The sequence below is a fragment of the Brachyhypopomus gauderio genome, unplaced genomic scaffold (assembly GCF_052324685.1).
Source record: "Brachyhypopomus gauderio isolate BG-103 unplaced genomic scaffold, BGAUD_0.2 sc116, whole genome shotgun sequence".
Lineage (NCBI taxonomy): Eukaryota > Metazoa > Chordata > Actinopteri > Gymnotiformes > Hypopomidae > Brachyhypopomus > Brachyhypopomus gauderio.
The window spans coordinates 43,095-64,847 of NW_027506937.1; the positions used below are offsets into that span (position 1 = coordinate 43,095).

At 38.5% G+C, this 21,753-nt stretch overlaps 2 protein-coding genes across 6 annotated transcripts in view; one reads left to right on the forward strand and one right to left on the reverse strand.

Annotated features, from left to right (window-relative positions):
- The window catches only part of LOC143497917 (uncharacterized), a 66,139-nt gene that overhangs the window by 16,903 nt on the left and 27,483 nt on the right, over positions 1 to 21,753 (forward strand). For 4 of the 5 annotated variants that reach the window (XR_013125915.1, XM_076993552.1, XM_076993550.1 and 1 more), the window contains one exon: positions 17,964 to 18,026. The exons of the other annotated variant lie outside the window; for it this stretch is intronic. Coding sequence is in view for 3 of the 4 variants with exons in the window: in XM_076993552.1 (XP_076849667.1) it covers positions 17,964 to 18,026 (63 nt within the window). In the remaining variant the exon portion in view is untranslated. The remainder of the gene's footprint in view (positions 1 to 17,963; positions 18,027 to 21,753) is intronic. 5 annotated transcript variants of the gene reach the window in all.
- LOC143497921 (sterile alpha motif domain-containing protein 3-like) lies at positions 7,028 to 12,545 on the reverse strand. The gene is made up of 5 exons (XM_076993560.1): positions 11,983 to 12,545; positions 9,791 to 10,771; positions 9,385 to 9,537; positions 8,817 to 8,909; positions 7,028 to 7,558 (listed from the first exon to the last, which is right to left on the reverse strand). Exons 2-5 carry the CDS (start codon positions 10,769 to 10,771, stop codon positions 7,415 to 7,417), a joined length of 1,371 nt encoding a protein of 456 aa, XP_076849675.1. The 5' UTR covers positions 11,983 to 12,545; the 3' UTR covers positions 7,028 to 7,414.

Genomic DNA, 21,753 nt, shown 5'->3' on the forward strand with positions numbered 1-21,753 from the left:
CGTCTCAACCGTGGCACCTCTCAAGAGCCAAAGTGTTATTACGCCTACCAGGCACTAGTCCTTCCATTAAACGCTGCGAACAAAATAAGTACTGTATTTTGAGCGGCGAAACTTTTTTTTAAACATCAACATAACTCGTTCTTTTTTATGAGCTGAAGCGTGTTTGGTTCGGATAGCGCGGAGCGGAATTTCTTTTCTGAAGGACTTTTTCGATGTTCACCTTACGGCCTATTATTATTGTGTCTTTTATTGGTCAAGTGCATGCTGTGTCCATTGCTTATGATCGTGAGACACTTAAGTATCTGTGCCCAAGTGCTGGAAGGTTATGTGAATGATCATGCTACAAATGATCGCTTTCCACTACCTCCATTAATGCTGCCGGTGGTGTCTGAAGTTTGTTTACCGTACTGTCAGCAATGCAAACAACGGCGGAGAAAGCGTGGGAGATAAGGTGTCTTGCTGGTACGATCGCGTTCTCAGTATCATCAACACTCAGGTTGGATTATTGATTCAATCGGGCACTGTTTCACTGATGGCCTATACAAGCATTTGGGAAAGTGTCTGGTGCAACGTTCACTGGAACAGAGGTACGAGTGGCTGCAGCCGATTGTTCCAGCGCTGTCTCCGCCTGCGTCTATGTTTGCACGTACGGGGAAACCTGTAGGCCTACTGAAGTCTGGTGGAGTGAACTATAAAAATTTACGTGCAATCCCAGGTTTTTTTCCCCAATCCCATGGATCATTAATATCTTTTTGATGTTAGATCATTGTCAAAAAAAGCATTTGGCATGCGTGACTTTGTTTCGTCCAATGACGTGGACTTTTCTGTTTTTAGTAGAGACCTAGTGAAAACTGGTTAAGGCCTGGTGAAAATTAGCTTTGTCCCCCCAATTATTCTTATTTAAATTCTTCAAGGAGCTTAGGTCAGGGGGGTGGCTTGGCTGTTATTTTAAGGACCTTATTTTAAGGACAAATGCTTCACTGTGTCTGTGGCAGAGCTTTTTCAAGTTTTGAAGTTCTGTCACTGTTATGTGCTGTGGTTTATCACCCTCCTAAGTCTCAAGGCTGTTTTATATCAGAATTTTCAGCCTTTCTTCAATAGTTTTGGACTATAAAGTATTGGTTCTTGGTGATTTTAATATTCATATAGACGATGCTTCTGATAGATATGCGACAGATTTCCTGAACACCATGGACCATTTTAACTGTGTTCAGCATGTTGGAGGCCCGACTCATAATGGGGTCACACATTGGATTTGGTGTTCACGCTGGGGTTGTTTCCTCTTTCCTTGTTTATGGAGGACTTATTTATATCCGACCACAAGTGTATTATTTTTAAGATCCCCCTGATTATGACTGCTGCATGCTCTAAACATTATGTACGGTCTTGCTTTTTAAATGACAGTTCAGTGTTTGCTCTTTCAGATATGTTTATTGGGTTTAGTGATCAGTTGTCTATGTGTACTGATGTAAATGATTTGGTTTGCTCTGTTTTAGATGAGGTTGCACCAGTGAAAACGAGGCTAAAATCTGTTGTAAATTCAACTCCATGGATAAATGAGGATATTCAGCATTTAAAGAGAATATGTAGGAGAGTTGAGTGTGAATGGAAGAAGTCACGGCTTCAGGTTCATTATTTATATTTAAAAGATATGTGGTTAATTTTTAATAATAGGTTTTTTAATAACTGCAAATGTGCATAACCCTAGATTTTTGTTTTCTACTATAGATTTGTTAGTAAATGGGGTTGGCCAGAGTGCGTTGAGCTCTAGGATTGATGTGGAAACGTTTTTAAGTTTTTTTGTAAAGTCAGGGATATTAGAAGTAATATTCTGCTTCCTTCTATACACATTACAGTGGTTCCTCAGATGGCTGTACCTGTAGTTTTAGAGCAGTTTTCTCCTATATGTCACGGTCACAGCTCCGGACCCTTCCCTGTGGGCGTGCCGTTACGTTGTCTGCGTGCTGTTATGTCCATATTAGTGCTTCCGTGGGTGTGGGTTGTCTGTGAGCGTGTTCGTAGTCGCACCTGTGCCTTGTATCAAGATCACGAGGGTTTGTGTTAATCACCTATTTAATGTTCGTTCGCGCAGTGTCTTGTGCTCGTCTTTGTCTAAAGCTACGTGTCAGCGTGAGTGTGTGTGTGTGTGTGTGTGTGTGTGTGTGTGTGTGTGTGTGTGTGTGTGTGTGTGTGTGTGTGTGCTGCTTGCGCTCCACACAGAGCTTACTTGTGTAGTTGTCAATAAACGTTATATGTTCACCGTAACCGTCTTGGTGCCTGCCTCCTTACCCGGACGTTACACTTTATCTCTTGAGGAACTAAAAAAGGTTATGCATGGCCTGCACCCGTCTACTTCTTCTGGTGATATTCTCTCTGCAAAATTCTTTAAAAAGGTCTTTGACTCTGTGGGCATTCACATTCAGTCAATTATCAATTTGTCTCTTGAATCAGGCTGTGTCCCAGACTGTTTTAAGCTAGCGATGGTGCACCCTATTCTTAAAAAAACCGGGTCTGGATACTACAGACTGTGTAAAATATAGACCAATCTCAAAGTTACCTTTTGTCTCAAAAATACTGGAGAAAGTGGTTGCTAAACAACTTTTGATAAGTTTGTCAGGTTTTAGATATAAACATACACAGATACAGCCCTGGTGAGGATTTTAAATGATATCCTGATGAATGCTGATGCTGGAGATGTGTTTGTTTTACATTTACATTTACATTTATGGCATTTGGCAGACGCCCTTATCCAGAGCGACTTAAAGTGAATGCCCACAGAGTCAAAGTTTTAGTGTTGTTGGATATTAGTGCAGCGTTCAACACTGTAGAACATAGTGTTTTAATAGATAGGCTGCAAGAATGGGTGGGACTGTGTTGGAGTGGTTTGTGTCATATTTATCAAACAGAAAATTTATTGTGCTGCTATTTCCTGTGGAGTTCCACAGGGATCAGTGCTTGGTCCTATTTTATTTTTATTATATTTGCTTCCTTTGGGAAATTTGATAAGCCGTTCTAATATTTCTTATCATTTTTATGCTGATGATATACAACTCTATTTATCTATAAAAAGCTATGACATGGTTGCAGCTGGTACAGAATGCAGCAGCTTGAGTGCTTACTGGTGCCAAAAAAGAGAGATTATCACACCTGTGTTGGCTTCACTGCATTGGCTGCCTGTTGCCCAAAGGGTAGTTTTTAAGATTTTGGTTTTGACATACCAAGCCTTGCATGGGGGTGGTCCATTGTATATTTCTAATCTATTAGTCCCTTATTCTAATGCTAGGTCACTGAGGTCCTCTAACCAAGAGCTTTTAGTAGTTCCAACGACTAAGAAAACGCAAGGGGGATTGTGCTTTTCCTGTATGTGCTCCGAAACTTTGGAATAGTCTGCCATTAGACATTAAACTTGCTGGGTCTAAGGAGTCGTTTAAAAAAGACTAAAGATATACCTGTACGTTGGTCATGTTCTTACCAGAGTTCTTACCAGAGCATTAACTCGGCTGATACCACTTGTCATTGTTCTTTAAATTGTATGTATGTTTATGGTTATTTGTGCTTCTTGGCAAATGTCTAACTTGCAAAAACACTAGATAATGACATTGACTCCTGTAGTTTAGTAGTAGTCTGACTCAATGGTATCTTGAATTCTGGCCTATCCGTACTATTTCCTAGGATGAATTCTGTGATCGGATGCAAAGCACTTTGTAAGTCGCTCTGGATAAGAGCGTCTGCTAAATGCCATAAATGTAAATGTCATGGCTAGCATTTCTTATGCATGTTTTGTGATGTCTTATATTATTTGGTTTTATGTACGTGTTTTTTTGCTTGTATTTTTTGGCACTTTGTAGGCCCACTTGGAAAAGTGCAATATAAATAAACATTTACTTACTATAACATCTCCAGGCGATCTGTTGTGGACACGTGCAGATTTTTATACATCACTCTTTTTTTTTCTAGTGGAAGTTTTCTTTATAGTGTAGGAGATGCGGGATCTGTCAGCAAAGCTACTGTATGTCGGTCTGTCCAAAAACTATGTCCGGCATCAAAATGACTAGTGCCCAGTTTTGTGGTGTTTCCTCGGCATAAGCCAGTTATGGACATCAAAGAGGAATTCCACAGCATCGTTGGTTTGTCTTTATTTCACACGGACAATAAAGAAATTAAGCAAAGGAGAAGCAATATATAACCATTTCATTCCATTAATATTTTAAGGACTGCTCGTGCCGGCTGCTTCCTGAGCTGGAGGGCCGGGGCTCCCGACCTGGGATGTCTGTGTGCCCAATGAGCCAGCTAGATAGCTGGCTCTCCTCTTCCTCTGGACCCACGCATTCACCCATTTCCTGCTCCCTCCCAGGGTGGGGGTGGGTCGATAGCACGGGGCTGGGCTGGTGGCATCCTGGGGCTGCTGCCGATCCTTGCTGGTCCAGCCATTTGCCCCCACCGTGGAGGGTGTGTTAGTTTGGATGAATGTGTGTTTTTGTCCTTGTCTCTGTGTGTATAGGAAGATGAATGAGTACGTGTTGGGGGGGGGGATATGGGGACGTGTGTATATATTGGGGTGAATGTGTGAGTACATGTGTGGGGGTATATATGTCTGCAAAAGTGTATATGGGTGTGGGTGAATGTGTGTGAGAATGTGTATATGTGAGGGTCTACATATGAGGGTGAGCTTGGGGGTGTATGTGTGTATACGTATGTGTATAAGGATGGGTGTAGGTGTATACATGGTAAGGGTGTATATAAGGGGTAGTGTGCAGGTATGTAGGGGTGTATATATGGGGGTGAATGTAAGTAAGAGTATGTGTATAAGGATGGGTGTAGGTGTATACATGGTAAGGGTGTATATAAGGGGTAGTGTGCAGGTATTTGCTGGGGCTTTGCTACTGGCCCATGGCGGGGGGGGCTCTGTTTCCTCTGGTTCCCCTGGACCTGCGCTGCTTGGTTGGGGGGGCGCTGTCCGGGGTCTCCCTTTCCCGCCTGCGGGGGCGGGCGTGCGGGGATCACTGGGAAGTGCGGCCCTGGGACTCCACGGCTCCTGGGGGGGCCATGGGCGGGTGGGATTCCCGGGTCTTTCTCTGCCTGCCTCTGGCCTCTGGGGGAATGTTGTCGCAGCTTTCTACCCTTGCTGGCAAGTACATTCTGTACATTTATCCTGTGTTGCACTTTTGTGTTGCACATAAACACACATTCATACATACATATACATCACAGTCATTTGTGCTGTATGTCTTGGGTACACTTTCTGCTCTACTTTGCAGTGGTCATTTGAGCTGGTTGTTTTTTTTTGTTTTTTTTTTTAAATTATTATTATTATATCTTTTTTTTTATATGCGTGTGTATATATATATATATGTATATATTTGTATATATGAAGAGTTTGGTTCCAAAACGCTATAAATCCATTTTGATCAATTTGAGTAAAAATGTGTTTTCTTTAGCAAGAAAGTGGTAGGCTGAAAACCACTGTTTTCTGTTTCAAACTTTCAAATACCATACTAAGGTTAAAAAAACACAAACAAATCAAATCAAGATTTTAATATTTAAAGATTTATTTAAAAAAAACAATTCGTTTTTTCGCAAAACGCAATAAATCCATGCCATGTTTTTTTCAAAATGTCTTGTATATCCTTTGGCATCAATAGAACATTTTTTTTTTGCTGAAAATGTGCAAAATACAATAACAAATAACTGTAAATTGTACATCTTAATATAATAGTTTGACCATTGGGCCTAAAAACACAAATTTCAAAACATTTCATTAACGAACAAGACATTGTCACGCTACAGCCCCGAACCCCTACCTTCGAGCATGTGTTAATGTTGTCCGTGTCTTTACATGTACGTCCGTTGGTGTGTGTGTGTGTGTGTTCACTTGTCTCGTTAAGACTAATGTGTTTTACGCGGTGCTTGTTAGGCTACGTGTATATAATGTGTGTGTTTGTATCGTTTGGTGCTCTTCTTTAACGTGACATTCGTTGTGTGTTAAACCGTGTCAGCACGCCGTGAGCGTGTACTGTGTAGTGTATTCTACTGGTGTTATGATGCGCCGTGAGCGTTTACTGTTCAGTGTGTTTGACAGCTGTTTCAAGACGCCGTGAGTGTGTCCAGCGTCAAGCTCAATAAACGTAGCCTTTAACGCACCTCGTCTTTGCATCCTCGACTCCCTCGGACCCGTTACAGACATAAATAGTATAACTATTAACATAAATAGTATAACTGCTATACGAACAGGCTCCTCTATACTATCAAAACCGTTCATTTTCGCGGATTTTGAGAGTGAAAAACGAGATATATTTTAACAAATTAGGCTACAAGAAATGCGGGCCGGCTCAACAGGTCGCGTTCTATGGTGTTTCCATATGTGGTGGTGCGCTGTGATTGGATGAGTGGAGATGTGGCGTTCTGCACTGTAAGACCGGATAAGTTGAGTTTACTTAAAAAATATTTGTAAACCGGTTGCCTTAAAAAATGTAAGTAATGTATGATGAAAACTTGATTGTATTTGACTTCAACTTTTGAGTAGACCAGAATAACAATTACAAGTTTAATCAACTTAAAATGTTTTGTAATGTTAATTTCTTTGTGTATTGAATATACTTAATGTTTTAAGTTCAATATAATCAATTCTAAGTTAAATCAACTTAAAATGTTTTGTACTGTTAACGTCATTTGACATTTAATATACTTAATATTTTAAGTTCAATATAATCAATTTTAAGTTGATTTAACTTGAAATGTTTTGTAATCTCACTTTCTTTGTATATTTAATATACTTAATATTTTAAGTTCAGTATAATCATTTCAAAGTTGGTTTGAATAAAGATATCTAACAAAATTCATTTATTTGTATAATTATAACTCCAAACTTAAATTCCAATGCACTACATTCTAAGTTGGTCTAAATCAAAATGATCTATTAAAAACATTTTTGTGTACCTGTTAAAAATGAATGTTATTATTTTCACAAGAAATTTTACCAAGCAAAAACTAAAATTTTCACATTTACAGTTTATTGCACTTTGTAAGTTTCAGCCTTTAACAAATGGAAAAGTCAGGGAACATGACATTGTAGAAAACATTTTTCATGACCACATTTTGGCTTTGTAGAACTAACAGTATGTGGCTTGCTTAGAACTTTAACTGGGCCAATAAAATATTGTTCAAGCTCTTTACACAATAACATTCTGATTGGTGCAACATTCAAAACTAAGCACCTGGCTTCCAAAACAGTACCTTATAACTTGAAGCCACCTTTTCACATTGAGAGCTGATTTTTTAGGGTCAGTAATTTGGGTGCCAGCTCACTTTTACCCAGGTTGAGCATCACCTGCTGGACAAAGAGGAATGTGTTTTTCATATACTTAGGATATTCCAGGTGCAGAGCGTAGATCAGTCCAAAAAGGACACAGAAAGCCTAAGGAAGGTTGGTCAGTTCATCTATCACAAGATTCCCTTCCAAGATGATCCCAACTCTGACTGGGCTCTGCTGAGGATTGTCTTCATCAATGCAGAGAATCCCCACTGCAGTTTGGCTGTACAAGTCCTTGTCAGCTGGATCCTGGCAGAGGAAAAGAAATGTAAAAAAATAGAAAGAAAAAAAATTATTATACCCCAAATCTCTAAACTGAACAAAACTAAAGCATTGAATTAACTTTTTCCTGATGCATCTCAGTAATCCAGGTTGAAAAAAATATATATATATTTTTTAAGTAACTCGCTGCTTAAGGCCGTTACAGTATGTCTTAGACAACTTCTGCTGACATCTCAAAATTTTGTTGAACATGCTGACACACCGAAGAAACAAAAAGAAATCATCAGTTAAGTCTCTTGAAAATGTACATTTCCATTATCAATGACAATCAAACATGAAACCTTGCTTAAAATTCTAACCTCATGCCAAACTTGCTGATATTTTAACACACATTTCATGTACAGAGCAGCAGAACAGTGATACGGGCCAGTGTGGCAACAACAACTGGTGCTGAGTTCTGGGCACAAATAGGACAGTTGTTGTGGTAGTTTGATCAGCTGCCGCTGAGCGCAGCTTCTTGAAGAGCGTAGCTCGGGAGCCCCTTGTTGCTTTATTTTTAAGAACAATATTGACAGTAAAACATGATTCTTTGTATGGCCATGATTAAAATGGGGTTTTTGTATTTTCTTTTCCACAAAAAACTTTATTCATAGTGTCAGGTTGAAATAGTTGTAGTTTATCATCTGCAAATCTTAATACAACATAGGATTACAAGATTCTAAATAAGGTTCTGGCAATAGAAGAGTGCTAAACATGTATATATATTTGGAACCATACTGTGACATTACTGTACTTTGATCAATGCATGTATTGATAGAACATGAAAAATAAAGAGCTTTTCTGCCATCAATTCATTGGTTGTGTTTGCATAGCTTGTATTATAATATATAATTGTTATTAACAAGCTAGTTGATAAAATATTCTTAACTTATGTCAAACTTATGCTGCTTACACCAGTGTGTTGAACAAAATTAGCATAAGCTGTCTAAAACATAGTGTGAAGGGTCTTTAAGCTGGTATGTGGTTATAGCTTCCATTTTTGTCCTTACAGTACAGGTAAAACATTTAATAATCAGTTTTTAAATGTTTAAAACAGTTTTTAACAGCCTTTTCTGACCATTGAACTAATTGGTGACACAGATGCTTCAATTGTTTGTCTACAACCTGTTTCGCAACAGACAGAATATTATGTGAAACAATGATACAATTACCATAATATCTCCATTACAGAATCCAAAAAAAGAGCTACAACACTTGATAACTAATTCCAAACTCAAATACTTACATTTGAAGTCCTGAAGAAAGCAGAATGATCATCTCCCAAGATGACTGGCAACCCCCGAAGGCAAAGGCACCTAACATCTGTAGGCTCAGTGGTCTAAAATACATACAGATAAACAAAAAAAATTCTTAATTTTTATGGAACAGATTCTAAAAACTTCACTACTAATTATTTAGATCAAAATTTGAATATTCCATAACTTGCAAGTACAGAAGAAAAGACAAAATAAATGGAAGAAAAAGAGAATGGCACTAAAGATAAGAGGACGATGACAGAAAATTAAGCGAGCAGAAAGTGGAGAAAATCACAGAGGATGATCTGTAATTTTTTGGACAGTAGAGAACCTGTAAATTAAAATAAGTGCAAATTAAAACAGAGGTAAAGAAGCTAAAACACCACAGAGATGACAATAAGCAACCAAGAAACAAGTAATATGAAGCAAATAAAAAAATAGCAACAAAAGAGAAAATGATTTGGGCAAGAAAAAGAAACAAAAGATCAAGATAAAGACACAATCTACTAATCTTTGTAGGAAGACACAAAGCACTCTGAAGTAAACAACAAATATTACCTTTGCCTGACATAAAAGTGCTGCCAAAAGCTGGCCAGTAAGGCCCCTCTTCTTCCTAAACAGTTCCATCAAGCTGGGAGAGAAACGGTCAAGTGCATCAAAGAAGTTGTCTTTGAGATTTTTCCCCACCACTCTGCTGAACTCCTGAAAAACCTGAAATATAGGAAACAATGGATAAGTTTATTAAAAATGATTACATTTTTAAAAATTACCCTCAATACTACTGTACATGATTTGAATGAAACAATTTAATACAATTCTTTAAATCAATATGATTAAATGAAAATTACATGCAAAATATGCTGGAAAAAATGGTGCAGGGGCCAGCTTTGACAATTAGAATGCAAGTTAAAATGTATCAAACAAAAAAAAGAACACATAAGGCATTTAAAACATTTACACAAACCTGGCTTTCGGTGAAAAGAGCTGGCCAACGCTGTACCATCTGGCTAACTGCAGGCTTGTCTTTGACAACTTCTTTTCTGCGAAGTGCAAATGTCACATCCATTTCTCTCTTTACAGTGGATCCATTTGGCTTTTTTTTCATCATTTCATTGACCAAAACCTGACGGCATTCTTCCAGGTTGTGGTCATCCATTCCTTCTGGATAATTGGGTAGGAAATTTATTTCCCCCTTCTTTGGCTTCTTAATGGCTTTGTTGGGAGGGTCGCCACTTGTGGAATACCTTCCACGTTTACCACCATTCACAGACACATCGAGTCGGCCCAGCTGGCGCATTTTGGTTCTATAGTTTCCCATTTTGAACTTGAGACTATTTTTCCATGCATCGCATCCACTAGATGAGCCTTGTTCTTTAAGGCATGGGTGTGCTTGTATTAAGGCTTTTGCAACAGCTTCAAACTCTTCCTTTGCTGGGTAAGCTTTGAATGAATACATGGTTTCTGCCAATTTCTCAAGGATATCATGTTTCAGCTCTTTTGTAACCTTGAGACAGACTCCATCCCTGAAATACAGTAGGTTACCTTGGCGAAGTCTATATTCGACATCTACTGCAAATTTGGGAATTTCAAATGCTTCTGGCCACTGAGAACTTCTTTCAGAAGAGACAGACAAGATCTCTGTGTCTGCCAGGCTGACTGAGTTGCTAGACAGGTCAAGGTGTGTAGTGACAGGGACAAGCTCAATCGTTGGAATTAATTTGATGGTTGGTTTCTCGGAAAGCTCTGAGAGATGAGTGAGGTTACAGAATTCATTATTAAATTCTGGATCTTGGTATTGTAAGGAGAAGCTGTAGTTTGTTTGGAGACGGTCTTTAAGGCAGCCAAGCAAATCTTCAAGTGTGTCCGGTCTTGTTTCCATGGTCATCTTTCTAATATCTCCCTCAGTGACTATAATCCTTGTGGTAAACTTCTGCTGCACAGCCATCTGGGGGGAAATGGCCAGGTATTTAGCAAATAATAAAATGCCTTAGTGTCACCATAAGTTCTCCTTGAACCCTGTACACTGACAATGGAAAGACATCATTTAACCCTGAAATCTTCAAGACACACTTACAGGTGACATCATCACACTGAAGTTTGTATGATCGTAAATGTTCACAGTACCATGCTGTCATTTTATTGCAGACAAACACAATCTCTGCATTAGCTGCAATGATCTTTTCAATCTGGGCAAACTCTGGGAGACCCGAGCAAGAACCGGCAGAGAGTATCATGCCTTGACGGTAATTGATTCCATCTACACAGACAGATGATGCAACAAGCACTGAAGTTACAGTTGCTATGTTTTGCACAATTGACCTCTGAACAGTCAAAGGAAAAGAATCAAGCAAAACAGGGGTAACCTTTGTCATTTCAACAGCTGGTCTAAAGAAGGAGTTACAGTCAAGATGGTAACTGACTGCTTTCTGGTGCTTGGTTGCAAGTGTCATGGTAACATTTTTGAAATTCTGAGTAGTACGTACTGCCCTTTTAAAGAAGCTATGTTTGCCCTCAAAGCGCATTGTCCAAACCTCAGACAAGTTGAGGATAATGTTCCAAATAGTGATGCTTGGGCCTTAAACGGAACTCTGGGAATGTGGACTGTAGCAGGCTCCTGTGTTCTGATATCTTGCAGTTAAGAAAGTTCAGTGTTTCTTCAGTATGCCTTTGTGCTACAACAAGCTCAACAATCTCCTTGAGAAGCATGAGAGTTTCCCAAGTGTTGTCCCCTTCAGGGATATAGTGGCCAATAAGAAATGGAAGGAGCCTTATTAGACACCAGTTCTCATGAGCATTGCCACCAATTGTTCCTTTGGCTGAAAACCCCTTGTCAATAACCTGAGGTTTGTCCGTTTTGTCAGCAAATGTGTAGTTAAAGGACTTAATGGCTTCATTGAGCATACCTAAACTGAAATACTTCTTGCTGATCAGATCTGTGAGACAAAGGCATAACTCAAGGGGAACAATGCCGTCCAAAATATCATGCATGATGTCAGGAGGGTACCCAATGACCACATGGAAGTGTTCCAGACTCTCAGTTAAAGGGCATGCTTCTTTCACGCCATAAATCCGACTTAATCCCGGATCTTTTTTCACCTCTTGTACCTGAATATCATGGGACTCCTGTTCTCGAGCTTGAAAGAAGCCAGAACATACCTCTTGTTGTTGAGCGTCACCACTGCTTACTAAGCAAAATCTGCAGAATTTGTCAACAGCAAAGCTTTCCTGGAAGCCTGCAAGAGAGTGGGCACCAAGATTATCAGCTGCCACAAACAAAACTGTTCCTTTAACACTTGCCCCTAGTTGCTCCAAGTAAACCCCACTTTGTTCTAATCATTTTAGATCATAAATCAGAGGCTGGAGAATTTTTGAGTAGCCACACTCTTTGACTGTGGAGGTGTAGCATAGTAGAGCAAGCTGGATTGAGTTTAGGGTTGACCTATATTTTGCAGGAATGTTGACAATAACCCAGTATACTGCACACATTTTGTGTTTCAGTTTTGATGTTCCAAGAGGATTGGCTATTTCAAAGTCATCAATATAAAGGCCAAGGGCGATTGTGAATTCATCTCTTGCAAGAAGTAAATTTTGTTTAAAGTACTGCCCATCTGCACAAGATCTGTATTCCTGTGGGACACTGACTTTTGCCGACATGGCCTTGTCTAAAACGTCTTTTTTGTTAAGCAACTTCTGTAGCATGGGAACAATGGGAACATATGCAAGAGGTTTTTTACCCTTTTCCACAACATATTCAATAGGATTTACCAGTGGAAACACTTTGCGTACATATGCAGCTCTCTTTTTGGCAGTTCCTAAAGGCCCATCTTTATCACAGTATGTCATTACATTACTTTTTGACACTACACTAATAACCTCTTTCACAAACATTTCTTCTGTGTCAAAACAATATTTCTGTAGTACAGTCATGATCCTCTTTTGCAGAAGAGGTTGTGACAGCTTATTGAGCTGACAGAGTTGCTGGATCACTTCCTGCACAACACTTTCTGGTATGTTTAGAACAGACTGCATCTTTAACAGTAAAGATGCTAAATTGTGCTCAAGCTGCATTTCTAGATCATGAAAATCATCGTCACTGGTTACTTCATTCATGTCCTCCAAGTCCTCCACATAATCAGCATAATCTTGTGCAGCCCCCTTGTCATTATTTACATCATCACCACCTAGTATTTCAGATTTAAAGCACTTCCAGTTCTGTGCTTTGTGTTCTTTACTCTTATGTGCTTTGAACGTGCTGTAAACACTGCTTCCAAAGTTACATTCTTTGTAAGGACATGCTACTTTGTGGTTTACTTTCAGGTGTGCTGAATGTAGATGTGAAAAGAACTCTGTCTCAGTGCATGACTCAGAAAATCCACATGACAAACAGCTAAAATTAACTGGTAAAGTTACACTTGTTTGTTGACTGGGTGTTGTGGTGTGAATGCTGCACAAGTGTACTTTTAAGGCATTTAGTGATTTAAATGTACATAGGCATTCTTCATGCAAGCAAGGAAATAGTTCTATCCTTGCATAACTCCCATGTTTTAATCTGTAATGTTTAAACAAATGTGCTCTCTTATCACAGCTAAAAAGACAGTATTTACACTTCCAAAGCATAGTGGTTACACTACTTAGTTTTATGCCCAAACGTTTAGATACATGACAGTATGACAGAAAATAATAGAAATATTAAGCAATGAATGTTATTTTGTTTTTACTTCCAAACGAATATCGCTCTTTCTCGCCGTAAAAACTGGCCGTATATATTTGTTTTTTATAACGTTAACTGAGCTGAAACAGCACTCGTTTGATTATACTTGCTATACAACCGTAACAGTCAAAGTTGGGCTATTAGCTGTCTCCAACATGCAAAGAAATTAAAATAAAACAAACTGGAAATAGTTACCACAGTAGTGCTAATAGTTAAACAATGTTCTTACCACAAGCAGCCAGTCAGTGAAAATGGGGTGAGCAAAAGAAAGAAAATCGCTACTAAAATAAAAGACGGCCAGTTTCCATTTCTCTCGATTTCTCTGTCTCCAACTTTAAAATGGTGACCTAGCTAACAAAGCTAGCAGACAAACATTCATGCTAAATGCTAAACAGTTCACCGTGCGTGTCTCCGTCCGTGTGGTTCCGAGTTCTGAACTGGGTCACCGAGCGGGAGTAGCAGCCATACCCAACATGCTCTCTCTCCTCAGCTACCTCAACTAGCTCAACCGGTGGAGCTTTCACTCACTCGCTAATTCTCCCACTAGCAGCCCCTCGCACTTACAAAATGTCCAGGTAAAATACTGGTGCCTGATCCAAAACAACATTCAGGTCCTAAAAACATAGAAGCTAACAAAGTTAATATGCTTCAAATAAAAAAGAATGACTCTTCTCACATTTACTTCAAGTCTTCATATTTTATCCTGCACTACTGCAATGTGTTGTTGTTTTAAAGTGCTAAAGATATTTTTATTGGCTCTTTCTTTACACATGTTTTTAGGCAAATAAAACATACATGCGCAAGGAAAGATAATGGAAAAAATACTCACTTTTCCGGCAAATGGAAGTTGTCCAGCAGCAGAAAATTGGCGGCAAAATAAAATGGTGTTTCTTTTGCAACTGGATGAACAAACGCGTGGCCAAAACCAAGTTTTAAAAATGTAAGTCCATTTAACTTAAAATTATCCTCACATGTGAACTTTTGCAACAGATTAGTGGACTTTACTTAAGATGTTAAAGTAATGATATAAAACTTAAATAATTTAATTATATTTTAATTAAACAGTTTAAGTCAATACACATTTCGGGTTAACAGTGTGCGGGAAATCAGGAGTGGCGTTTGTTGCATTTTGGAAAGAAAGAGAGAAAGTAGGGCAGTATTACACGGCGGATGTGGCGTTTTGATTAAAATTGAATATTGGCTTTTCAAGAGTGGTCATATACCATTCTGATTCCGGCTCTAACTCATTTTTTTTTTTAAATGGCGTTTATCGCGTTTTGGAACCAAACTCTTCATATGTATGTATATGTTTATTTTCTTCCCCGCCCTTCTGTCTTTTCCCTTTTTCTCTCTCTCCCTTCTTTTCTTTCTGTATTCTATCCTCTCATGGTCCACCTAACCCCAATAATTGGCATCACTTTATTACACAGAATTGTTATTATTTGATATAAAAACAAAGTTGTCCTCCAAAGATGGGGGGGTGGAGGTGGGCCACAAAAAAATAAAATAAAAAATTTGTCCTTCGCTTTTAACCCATCTGTGCGGTTAGAACACACACACACACACACTAGTGATTACTAGGGGGCTGTGGATCACACGTGCCCAGAGCGGTGGGCAGCCCTAGCCCGGCGCCCGGGGAGCAGTTGGGGTTAGGTACCTTGCTCAAGGGCACCTCAGTCATGGCCTCAGGTCTGGGAATTGAACCCACAACCCGGGAAGTAAGCAGTTGCAGTAGTCCAGCTTTGAGATGATGAGACTGTACAAGCACCTGGGTAGCTTCCTGTGATAGAAAGGGTCGTATTCTCCGTATGTTGCAAAGAAGAAATCTGCAGGATCTGGTCATTGGCCTCTCAGAAGTGAAAAGCAGAAGTCTGCCTGTTAAAAAGTTGCAGACAAAATCCAAAGTTAGCTGCTGTTAATTTTGTGCCAATAACATTACAAATATTATAGTTCTTATGAGCTGAAATATTTACCTTGATTTGGTATAAATGATAAGTCTTTGAATCATCATTTACTTGGTTAGATTCTGAATCTTTGCAGGTAGAAATTTTATTGATATTGAAATGACTACTCAAAGTTCATCTTTGGAAAACAATTGATGTCTAGGGGTACAAGTGTGCAAGTTAACAAAGCTCTTTTTCAAAGAGACAAAAATGTGATATGTTCACCTTATCTGAGTCCCTTTGAAAACCTACAGAGCTTTGTTAAGCTTATACATCTGGACATCAGTTTTCATCCAAGAATGAAAACTGCAAAGCCATTTCAAAAAGGGATCAGACTTCTCTGTTATGTTGAATCATGACAATGACATCTGTGAATAAGCACTTAATCTGGGAAAACGCATATAAACAGTGAAGAGGGTTTCAGGAGGTGGCAGATCCCGAAGATCCAGTGTAGTGGTGCAGCAGGGAGAGTCACTCACCTCAAAATAATGGCCAGATTGATTTGTACTGTGAGCTAGCGCTCCTGCTCTGGGCTGTGATGCTCCTGCAAAGTAAACAAAATGTAGGCCAAACTTGGTGCATATTATTTTTTTGCTTTACATATTTAACATATTAGAAAGCATATTGATGTGTAAATGTAAATGTGCCGTATTTTGTCAATCGTGATTTTTACACCGCAATCGAAATTTGTCCTCCGCTTTTGCCCCATCTGTGCAGTTAGAACACACACACACACACACACACACACACACTAGTGGTTACTAGGGGGCTGTGGATCACACATGCCCAGAGCGGTGGCCAGCCCTAGCCCGGCGCCCGTGGAGCAGTTGGGGTTAGGTGCCTTGCTCAAGGGCACCTCAGTCATGGCCTCAGGTCTGGGAATCGAACCCACGACCCTCCGGTCACAAGACCAGTTCCCTACCACTAGGCCATGACTGCCCCCTTGATTCCCTAAGGGTTAAAATACAATGGACAAAATCTTCACAATGATCCCAATAATGGTGTTTTTATTTTTTACACAAACCATACCTGGTCTCCTTCACCCTTTCTTTCTTCAGTGCAGATCTGCATTAGCTTAACTGAGAAGTGGTCCAGCTGCGCTGTGGACGGTGGCGACCGGTTGGGGGCCGCATCTCCGTGACAATTAGAGACCCAATATTTTCTATACCAAAAATTTTTTAATGTTTAAACGACTTTAGTCTTGTCTCAGGGTATCTAATAAATGAATCAAAATCAGAAGCCATGATGATAAAAGGGAAGTGGCCCATAGAATTATCTGAAATAGCCTAATTTAATTTGTCGCCTAACGGGTTCCGATATCTGGGAATTAACATAACTACGAATATTCCTCACATATATAAGGCAAACTACGGGAAGATATTAGTCCAAATTCAAAATGACTTAAAAATATGGGAAATACTACCACTATCCTTTTTTGGATGGGTCGAAACAATCAAAATGAATGTTCTCCCTAGATTGCTGTATTTGTTTATGTCCCTCCCTGTTTGGATTCCAGCATCTTTTTTCAAGAAAATGCAAAAGATGATTTCCACCTTTATTTGGCAAAAGAGAAAGGCCAGAATCAAATTTACTGACATGCCCACAGATGAGGAAGCTTAAATGCATGTGGGTGACAACAGAGATGGTAGAGTTGTCAGAGACTCAATCTGCAATCACTGCTTTTCACATTAAATCATGCACCACCACCCACCCCACCATCCACCCTGTAACCTTTTAATATACATTACAGTCAAATTCACTCTTATGTTTCATTATGTCATTTTTCCTGTAAATAAATATATTTTAAGAATAAGATATAGTTATGTACAGCCATACCACTTTGTACTATATTTTATCTGATGCCATGTGTGTTTCACACCACTCGGATTAGACCTGGAATTAGTAAGTTCAATAAAAATAAATAAATAAATTAAAACTCAATACAGTATTATAAATGTGGAGAATATAATAATATAATCGCACCCTTCTGCTAAATATAAAAATATAATTTTCACTCACGCATTAACTCTGTTGGCAATTTTTTGACATGCTGACTGCTTTTCTCTAACAGTATTACCGCAGTATAACATTTACGTTTAATAATATCTAAATATTCTGCATACGCAGTCATTAATACTTCAAGCTACAGTGGTGTGAAATACGATGTTTCTGCATTTAAGTCCATGATAAATCTTATTTATCTGCATTCCATTAAGAATGCCTTTTATAGTTATGCATGAACGCACTTCTGTCTGGGTCAACCTACTCAGAGTTGAGCGACCCTGATTACTTTAACTCCGATCAGCCGCTTTGGAACTGAAAACTCTGAGTATGTCAGATCGGGGTAAGACAACTCAGAGTTCAGGGTTAAGTTTAGAGTTTTTAAACCCGCTTTCTGGAATACCCCCAGGTTGGTTATAGTTGTTGTTTTGTGTTTATTTATTGTTATAAATGTATAGCTTTGAAATTACTTTCCATTACAGATGAACCTTTTTGGCTGCAATGTCAGATGATGGAATGTTTTGAAGTGAGGAAAACTTTCCAAGGTATGTGTGCATTTCCTTTATAAAGCAATCAGTGAATGAATATTGGAAACACCAAAGTGATAACAATGTATAGACAGTTTACTGAAATTTTTTTATCACATCTAGATCTTAAAGTTCTTACTCAGACTTCATGCTTACAGATATTACGTGTTTGAACATGCAGTTATAATCACATAAATTGCAATATAGCAGTAAAGTTGATGTGTAAAAACACTAGCAACATTCATTATGCCAATAATAATAATAATAATCTTTATTTGTATAGCACCTTTCATACATACAGTACATGCAACCCAAAGTGATTCACAGAATAAATAAAAAGGAAGCAAAGATTTAAAATAGGGGTGGGACGCGATTAAAAAAATTAATCGAATTAATCGGAAGCTTTGTAATTAATTAATCGAAATTAATCGCATTTTAATCGCATTTCAGTATTTAACATGAGAAATATTAATTTAAGTTTGAATGATGAATGAATCAATGAACATAATCAAACTTCAACATCTTGTTTATTTTTCCACCAGTCTACTACACAGACCAATCTATGAGTGCAGAAAACAGTTCAGAACATTGGAAATTCTGACCAAAAATGTTGTTTAATTTTGGGAGTTTTGCTCAGGATATTGGAAGAATTGAAGTAAATCAGAAGATGTTTTTTAATACCATTTTAGATGGTATACTTTTCTTAAATTTCCCAGGCCTCTGCCACAGGCATCTCCATAGTGCCTAGAAGTGGTCTTCTGCATGCTCAAAGCAAATGACTGGATCTTCCATTCATCATCTATAATATGAGCTGTCACACCAAGATCATTCTTGTTGCTAACAGAGGTCCAGTGATCCCCAGTCAGAGCCACATTTGTGGCGCTCTTCACAATAACCTGTTTTACTTGAGTAATAACCTGTTTTTTTTCCCTCGTTCTTACGTACGAGGTTAAGAAGTACTTGGTGCTAAGAACGTTTTGGGAAACTCACCCCTGGACGGTAGTTCGTAACTTGCATCAGTTGACGCAATGTGCAGCGCTTCTTGTAAGTCTTTATCTTCGACCACAGAGAGCGAACAACACAAATAATATGACGCGTCATGTATAAACGCGTGCGGAGTCGCGCGCTACGGTCACTCGCGAAAGTTTAATTCAGTCTTAATGGTCCAATGAAGGTCATTTAAAAACCAGGACATTTCCTCACTTTAAAAAAAAACCCGGGACGACCGGGACAGGATGTGAAATGCGGACGTTTAGGTCACCCTATCGTACTAGGAATACATTTAGCAGCTAAGTTATCATTACTGACCTGCGCGTTAAGCTGGGCGTACACTGTGCGATTTTTGGCCCATTTTCAGCCGATTTTCACTCGTTTTGGCTCAATCGCGTGTCGTGCATCGTATAGTTTACACAGGTAAATGAGGAGCGATTCATACCTCACGACCAGTGTTAATTTTGTTGACGAATAATTTTCGTCATAGTTTTCGTCAACGAACCTTTTTTCATGACGAAAACGAGACGATAACTAAATTAAAACTATACGAAGGGATAAAAACGATGACGAAATTAAAGGACATTTTCGTCAACGAATAAAAACGAGACGAAAATATTGGCCAGCGACGACATTCAATCAGACCTGATTTATTTTTGTGAAAGGTAGGGATAAGTTAAGAAGAGATCCAACCGTAACTACTTTAGCGTACACGGAGAGGCGGGACAAACCGGGTAACCATCCAATCAGAACTAACGTCTTCACATCGCGCAGAACCCGTTAGGACAAAACTAGCCCGTGAACTGTGGTCACTCATGAAATTAAACTCGACGTTAACTCGACAATGTCAGCAGGGAGATAGATGAGCGGCGATATATGGACACATTTCTCCTTTGACTTTGAGAAAAACAAGATGCTGTGTAAACCATGAGGAATGATGATGTCGGGACAAATACGACAAATGAAACGACATCTGCGGGCTATGGCATTGTTTTACGGCGCACAGTTTTATATAGAATCTAATATGCATTGTTCATAAACTCCATATGTTTTCAGGTAGAGCGGACCTACTGGTCATCAATGTTTTGTTATTGTTATGCTCAATAACTATAAGTTCAGGTCAATAGAGTTGTTTGGAAATTTGTTTTTGTATATATTGCACATACAAAAAATAATATTCTGTAACTGGTTAATAAATGTTTCATTTTGTGCAAGTGTATATAATGACTACTACACCATTTATATTTTAGTCAACTAAATTATTTTGATATTATTCGACTAAATTCTAATGATAATTAGTCGACTAAAACTAGACTAAGACTAAAAACAAATCAATGACTAAATTATGACTAAAACTAAATTACATTTTAGTCAAAAGACTAAGACTAAAACTAAATCAAAAATTTCTGTCAAAATTAACACTGCTCACGACCAACTCCCGATCAGAAATCGCAGCGTCGCAAGAATATCAAACATGTTTGAAATTCAAATCGCTCCTCGTGAGAGTATCGCACTGTTGAAGCAGCTCCACGAGCCGACTCTCCCTGCGATTTAGTCGTACAGTTAAAATATCGTACAGTGTACGCCCAGCTTTAGCTGCAACATGTTTTGCGTTGAGGTGGTAACGAAGGGTGGAAGTGCTCCTGTGATAAGCGAACTCTTCCTACATAAAGTGTAAATAACACTATTTTTGTTTGAACTTCCATTTGGAAGTTTCTTATATTTAAATTTCCCATCCACCAGCGTAGCCTCTTCAGTCATCTGCATCATGCTCATCTTATCGCCTGGAACTCGTGCACTGAGAAACATTCCACGATGCAAAAGTGTATCGTGCGTTAAAATGCGTTAATTTTTTTAGTGCGTTAATTTTCCTGTAATTAATTAATCGAAATTAACGCGTTAAAGTCCCACCACTAATTTAAAAACATTAAAAGAAATTAAAGATAAGGAAGCAAACTTAAAAATAATCTAATAAAATGACAAATTATTAAAATAATAGACAAAATAATGTAATAAAGTAAATAAGATGACAAAACTATTAATATAATTAGAACAGACATAAAATGTAACTAAAAATAATAATGTAATGAAGTAAATAAGATGGAAAACTATTAAAATATTTAGAACAGACATTGAATGTAATTAATAAATAATGTGATAAAGTTATGTTGGGGCTTTAACTTCTATCAACCACTTTAGCCCAGCGTGTTCGTTTGATGGGAAAGAGATAGTAGGAACAACATACCAAAATTATAGCAATACCAAAAAGACCTTTATTAAAACAGAGATATCTCTGGAGATCTCACACACACCAAACATGTACACCAGAGAGATCTGAAAGTTACTAGTAACATGTAAGTTATATATGGTATGGCTCCACCCCCTCAGTGCTCTTGCATGGTCATAGTTAGAGTTCTCAACCTACATGCATGACTCTGCATTATTTCATGTCCACTGTGTCCCAGCCTAACAGGGTGTCCTTACAGGCAGTTGGTGCAAGTCACCTTCTGTGGAGCTTATCAGTATAGAACATATTCTACAGACACTTCACTCCCTATAGACCAAACTGTTCTCTGATGCAACAATATGCTATATGGCCCCTTGTGAGGCCCTTCTTAAGATTACGTATAAACTAATAGTTTAAGGCAGCAATTATTTATCTAATTAATAGTTATATCTAATTTTAATATCCATTTCATTGATGAGCAAAATATACTTTTGCTAATGTTATTGCTAAGCAAAAACTTATTTTCTC